The sequence below is a fragment of the Microtus ochrogaster genome, linkage group LG8 (genome assembly GCF_000317375.1).
Source record: "Microtus ochrogaster isolate Prairie Vole_2 linkage group LG8, MicOch1.0, whole genome shotgun sequence".
Taxonomy (NCBI): Eukaryota; Metazoa; Chordata; class Mammalia; order Rodentia; family Cricetidae; genus Microtus; species Microtus ochrogaster.
The window spans coordinates 20329642-20334850 of NC_022033.1; the positions used below are offsets into that span (position 1 = coordinate 20329642).

The 5209-nt window shown below is 57.8% G+C and overlaps 1 protein-coding gene across 1 annotated transcript in view; it reads right to left on the reverse strand.

Annotated features, from left to right (window-relative positions):
* Vstm2l (V-set and transmembrane domain containing 2 like) overlaps positions 1–3768 on the reverse strand; it is a 30053-nt gene extending 26285 nt beyond the window's left edge. The window contains exon 1 of the mRNA XM_005363016.3: positions 3448–3768. Within this exon, the coding sequence (XP_005363073.1) occupies positions 3448–3568 (121 nt within the window). The 5' untranslated portion in view covers positions 3569–3768. The remainder of the gene's footprint in view (positions 1–3447) is intronic.
* Positions 3769–5209: the final 1441 nt, after the last annotated feature.

The following is a 5209-nucleotide window of genomic DNA, read 5'->3' on the forward strand; positions in this document are numbered from 1 at the left end:
GAAGGAGGAAGGATGGGTCAGTGGTCTGGGGGCATATACATCATCACAAACACCCTGGTGTGCTCGGACTAGGGCCTATAAATGTCTTCACAAAGCTCCCGCCTTCCTGTCCCAACCCAGAAAAAGCAAAGGAAGCTCCGATGTAGACTCCAGCAAGATCTGACTGCCCCCTTCTCGAGTTTCTGGTCCCTCCTGGTGAAATTTACTGCTTTCCCAGTTCCCTGGGAAACTAGGGGCCCACAGTGGAGCTGGGGCCACACAGAGAAGGAAGTTCATTACAGGACTGGGCTGAGCCTGTCCGAAGGCTACCCTCAGGATGACAAGTCCAGAGGCACCCGCACACCTACATTCTGAATCCGGCCCTCCAGCCTCTGTGCAGGCTCCGTCTGTGACCTTGGGTAAGTGGTCGGCTCTCTCTGAACTCAGTTTCCTTGAGTATCTGACGCTCACACAAATGACACCAGCCTGCCCGAGTGCACAGTGACAAGAGGTCTGGGGCACTTAGAACACACAGTCAGCATTCTATACTCTGTAGCTGCCTTTCTTCCCACCCCTGCTGAGGGCATGGCAAGGAGCTGGCCCTTTCTTATGAGGCAAGGCAAGGCAGCTGCTATTACCATGTAGGGAACTTGAGTGTCCGCACTCAGTCTCCTAGGGTAGGGGTTCGCACTCAGTCTCCTAGGGTAGGGGTTCGGGGTGCCTTCTTAGAGCCAGGCCCCACCCATTCTGTGAGCCTTTGTAAAGCTTGCTTTGAAGGGGGTTGAATGGATGTGGGAGGGAGCTGAGGAGTAAACAGACATCCTTGCTGACCTGGTCACAGGCACTCTCTGTGACAACCCTGGGGACAGACAGGTGCAAGGTGATACCTGGTGGCTGGGTAAGGCTCAGATGGAGCTGGAGCCATGCGCTGTCACGAAACTAAGCAGTTGGAGCTCAGGGTTCATCCCCAGGAATCTTCTATCCCCAACCCTTTAGGCCATACCCAGAGACACCATCCTGACCTGGCCATATTCCCTGAATCAGCTGAGGACACGCGGAGCCCAGGAATAATGAAACGATCAGGCTCCAATCTGCTAAACAGCAATTTCGGGCTTTTTCAGCACACACAGCTTTTATCAAATTGGTATTCTCCTCCTGAACACAAATGGCTTATTAGACATGACCCACTTATTCGCCGCGTCTCACTATCATTAATAACTGTTTCTTTTTGTGATTAAGTGAGTGGCTCCAGACCCTTCCTGTGGTGACAGGGTGCTGGGCCCGGCAGAGGGGCAGCTGTGGGGCTCCTTAGCAGTCACTACTTGGTGACTTTGAACCTGGCAATGTCGAGAGGCATCCTGGGCCCTGCAGAGCAGCTGGGCTATTTCTTAAGGGACAGAGAAGGAGTCCCAATGGGTAACTGATTTACCCAGAGACACAGTCAGGAGGGGATCATCTTCCCAGCATCAGGTCCCATCCTTTTTTGCATCCAGTATCTCCCCTGGGCCTTCAGGGATTGGTCCAGAGTGGAAATTGGAAGACTACCCTGGAGCTGTGACCCCCCTCAACTCAGCCTGGCACCAGGGGGCAGGAGGAGACTGTTACACAAAGGGAAGAGCCAGCTTGCTCAAGAAGGACCCACATCCTGGGAGGCTGGTGCCCCAAAGACAGAATGACTGTAAGCCACAGAGTTCCATGTTTATACCTCAAGGGATCTCAAACTCAGAAAGGGAAGCTCTTCCTAGAGAAGCCTCCTGGTGTAAGTTTTTACAGTGCCAAGGAACTGAACAGGGCAAGCAGGCGGAGAGGGGAGAGAAAGGAGGAATTCCCAGCTCTCCCTGAATGAGAAGGAAGGTGACAGGGAGATGAATGTCCCGGACAAAGTGCCGCTTCGCCTGACAGACCCTGGAGCCAGCCTTGGCTCAGCCACTCTCTCACTGTGTGACCTTGGGCAACTCCCGTCACCTCTCTGAGCCTTGATTTCCCGTCTGTAAGTAGAGCATCAAAATTGTCCTCTCCCTATTTACTGCCTGTGCAGCCAGGTCAGCAGAAACCACGACGGACACAAAGGTATGCAAACGATGCACTGAGAGAGGTGTGGGTACAGGGAGCCCCCACTTCCCTAGAAGCAGGGATTCTGAGCACGGCTTTGAAACCCCTTCCCCCTACAGCACACCTGTAAAGGGTCTTTCCCCTGGTATCTAGGCCCCTGCACACACCCCCCTCACTCCTTCCCACTAGAATAAATCATATGGTCCTCAGCCCTTTGTTCAAACCTCCTCCCGTCTGGGCACACAGAGCACAGCATGGTTGCCGCAGCCTCTGCTGGGGAAGAGAGCGGGGTCAGCTCCGCTTTCATTCATTCCTGCCCCATAACACAGCATGGCTCAGAGGCAGGGAGCCTCCACGGCTGTGTGTATCTCACACCACCCAACTCTGCTGCTAACTTGGGCTCCTGTGGGGAGGGAAGGCGCTTCCTCCGACACTTAGGCAGGTAGGACGGGAACACTTGCTTGCTCCCTGATCCCACAATGCTGGAGTTGAGGTTCAACATTTCAGTCCTCTGGGGCAAGGGTGAGGTGGGGGTGCCCTGAGGAAGGATGCAGGGGTTTCCTGCTCACCCCAGAGACAAACAAAGCGCCTTACATTTCTCTTCACTCCTTGCCTCTGGCTGGAAGGAGTGACCTCAACTACTCCAGTGTATCCCAGCTCTCCACCCCTGCCCCTTCATCTCCACATCGCCCTTATTCCTGGGATGCCACCCACATGGCAAAGGAGACTGCCTCCCTTGCTAGCAGGTCTCAAGCAACAGCATCTGGCGTCCCTCAGGACCATTTCAAGCAGTGGAAGGGATGGATCCAGATGAAGCGGACGGGAACAGCTTCAGCGTCAAACCCACAAAGGAGAAAGGCATCTGGGCAGAGAGGAGTGGGTGGGCAAAGTGTGTGCACAAGTGTGTGTGTGCATGTGTATCCGTGTCTGCAGACAGACAGGCAAGAGTTGTGGCGAAGCAAAGCGTGGATGCCTGGGTGCCAGCTGGCAGGGTGAACCAGCAGCCAGTGTCTGATGCGTGTGCATAGTGGGCACAAGTGTATTTACTAGTGAGGAGAGGCTCGGAGGGGTGTGCGGAGTTGTGAATGTGGGATGCAGTGAGCGTGATTGAGTGTGTCCGCGGCTGGAGACATCTGTATGGTCGCGGAGGTGTGTGTATCCGCGTGAGCGTGTGCGCGCGTTGAGGGGGTTCTCCAAGAGCTAGAGAGAGAGTGGGGATGTGCTCAGGGCCCCTCCTCGCAGTGCTGGCCAGGATGGGGAGCAGGGTGGGTTCCTAGTCCCAGCAGGGGGCGCCTGGGAACTCTGGGCCGCGGCCTCTGTGGGCGCGGGTTCGAACCCCGCAACAGCCAAGTTGGAGAGTCTGCGGCCGGGGTGGGGTTCGGTGGGGAAGTCCGTGGGGGCAGCACGCGAACTCACCGTGTCCGGAGATGTGGTTGTCCCAGGGCGCATGGCCCGCGGGCCGCGTGGCGCCGCCGAGTTGCAGGAAAAGTGCCAGATAGTGGAGGGCGCCCAGCGCCGCGGCCAGAGGGGCCCCCATGCTGCGCGCTCCGGCCGGGGGGCGCCGCCGCCTCACATCGGGGCTCCGCAGCCTGCAGAGCCCGCGCCCGCCGTGTCCTACCCGGCGCCGCCGCCGCCCTCTCCCGCTGGTCCCGGCCCGGCCCCGGCTGCAGGCAGCGAGCGCACGCCCAGCCCGCCGCCTCCGACTGCGGGACTCTTCGCTTGCGCGGAAGGCCACTCCGTGCCGCCGCGCACCCGCCCTCCCCCTCGCTCCCCGCCCTGAGCCGGCGGCGGCGGAGGGATCCGCAGCTTGATTTATCATCAAAGTTTTGCCCAGGCTGGGATTTTTAAAGCGGTACTCTCAACTGGCCTCCCGCGCGGGAGCGGGGGTGGGGCGTGCCTGGGCGCGGGAGGCCACCTGGGGGCCCGACCCCCCGCAGACGGACCCCTAGGGTGTTGGGAGCAGAAATCTAATGGCCGGGAATAAGAAGCAAAGCCTTCCACTTGCAGCCAGACCCGCGCGCTGGAGGGACCGCTCAACTTTGCCAGCTGGGCGGTGCCGGGGCCACCAGGCGGGGTACAGGCCAGGTGGGCAAGGGCGGAGGGGGGACCGGGGCCGAGACATGAGTGACTTGGTTAACGCTCTGGCAGCCTCAGGATTCCCGCGTGATCAAGCGTAGTCCCTGCTGTCTGCACCTCAAGGTCTTCGTCTGAGAAATGGGGACAGAAGCCACCTTCAGAAGCAATAGTGAGGATCTTTGGAGTTGAGTGTGTGAAGTGGGAAGCATCGCGGTCCCCACACGTCCCCTCTGTGATTATCGTTGTGGTTCCCCGCTCTGGGACTCAGTTTTCAGCGTGTCCACGACAGGAGAGAGGCTAACCAGTTAGTGGGGCTCCTAACTTAAAGGTGTTGGGGCTCTACGCAGTGAACTGGATCGCCCCCTTCTGGACCGTAAGGCTCTCCCTAGACGGAAGAGTCTAGATGGAGGTGTGTGTGTGTGTGTGTGTGTGTGTGTGTGTGTGTGTGTGTGTAAAACATGAAGCTTCTTCCATTCCTAAGTGCAGCAGTCTAATTCCGATTCCTCTTTTACCTCTTTTACCGGGCTGTTGGGACTGGAAAGCAGGGTTTTGGCTCGTTTTAAAAGAGAAACTCCTTCCATTAGACTGCTTTCTCCGAGGTCCTGTGAAGATCTGGCCCAAGACCTCAGACCCCAGGAAGGGTCCGTCCTGCCCTCATTCCTCCTTCGCCTTTGCCGGCGTGGTTTCAGCATAGAGAAGAACGGCATCCTTCTCCCTCAAGCCTTTAAGTACCGCGGACAGCGCCTCGGGGGCGCTTAGATGCGGGGTTCAACACAGTGGACAGACAACCCGCTCCTCAAGCAGCACCACAGGGGTCCCCCAGTCAGCAGGGCGCGCAAAACGCAAAGTTTGAGAGAGCTAAGAAGCGGAGGGACACAAGGTGCTCGCTGCCTTTATTCTGTCTTTCCGTCCCTCTTTCAGAGATTGCGATGGCTAGCACACTGTGGTCACCAGGAACGAAGACTCAGCTTCCTCAAGACCTTGCCCTCTTTCGGCCAGATGTACTTAGAAGCATCATTGCAGAACCACGGACATTCCCGCCAAGAGCTTTTTCAGCACCACGGACAGATCGCCTCCTGGATCACCCGCAGCCCAGGGGCTA